This window comes from Phalaenopsis equestris, unplaced genomic scaffold (assembly GCF_001263595.1).
Source record: "Phalaenopsis equestris unplaced genomic scaffold, ASM126359v1 Scaffold192095, whole genome shotgun sequence".
In the NCBI taxonomy this organism is placed as follows: Eukaryota; Viridiplantae; Streptophyta; class Magnoliopsida; order Asparagales; family Orchidaceae; genus Phalaenopsis; species Phalaenopsis equestris.
This window is the reverse complement of record NW_018212044.1, coordinates 1-938: the sequence shown is the minus strand read 5'-3', so window position 1 is coordinate 938 and position 938 is coordinate 1. Positions and strand designations below refer to the sequence as shown.

Below are 938 nucleotides of genomic sequence, written 5' to 3'. Positions count from 1 at the left end.
CATTACATGACTCCAACTGTTTCCAAGGAATTCATTTACTGAAATTGCTGTATAGGAGTACATTATTGGTGACATCCAATAACCCCAAATCCAAAATTTCTTAATATCACCTGCCAAAGAGAAGACAAATTTGTTAAATTTATGTTGCAATACAACTAAAAGTAAACTAAGTTTAGAGAGACAACCATGTGCAATAATGAATCCACCCAAAACAAGAAAAATGAATAATATGTAGAACGATAACGCAGCAGCCATAAACATGTTCCTCCCAATTGAACCAACAAAACGAAATAACCCTGCGGCCATCTGATGAACTAGAAGAAGTACAACAAACTGTTTGAGGAACCTAAAAAGAAGAACACACTTTGAGAATTGCAATAAAATGAAGAAAAAATTGTTTCATTTCTTATATTTGTAATAGTAAATTATAATTTGATAAAGTTATTGAAATACAAAATTAAAAATTCAACCCTTCAAAAATATTATAATGTTCTTAATTCTCAGCTTCACGAACCCCTTTGGGTTGTATTCTTTTATTCAACCACATAATTAAAGCTTGGAGGTATATGCAAATCTAACCTTCCAACATTTGGATCACAGCCAACTACATAGTAACTTATCATCACCAAGATGGCAACTTCTACAACTGAAAATGGAATCTTCACAATCCATGTTGGTATTGCATAAGTCCATGAAGGATAAAATAGAGAATCTCTTTGCTTGAAGAAGACAGGCAGCTTAGCAATCGTCATCGAGAGCTCGGAGAATCCATTAAACATTATATTAACAATTAAAAAGAAAAGAGCTCCCATAAAAATAATTCCATCGTTTATTGATCGGTGGTGCATTTTAGTCCTCAGAAAGACGGTCATCATTATCAATGTCATGACCAACACCTACAGGCCAAGAAATTTAAGAATCTGATGGATCAAATTTTC

At 33.0% G+C, this 938-nt stretch overlaps 1 protein-coding gene across 1 annotated transcript; it reads right to left on the bottom strand.

Moving 5' to 3' along the window:
• Nucleotides 1-6: 6 nt before the first annotated feature.
• Nucleotides 7-896, bottom strand: LOC110034677 (ABC transporter G family member 44-like; the record flags this gene model as incomplete). Its single annotated transcript, XM_020738922.1, has 3 exons — nt 7-110; nt 186-346; nt 580-896. Coding segments are annotated over 3 exons (582 nt in total), but the record flags the coding sequence as incomplete, so codon positions are not given.
• Nucleotides 897-938: the final 42 nt, after the last annotated feature.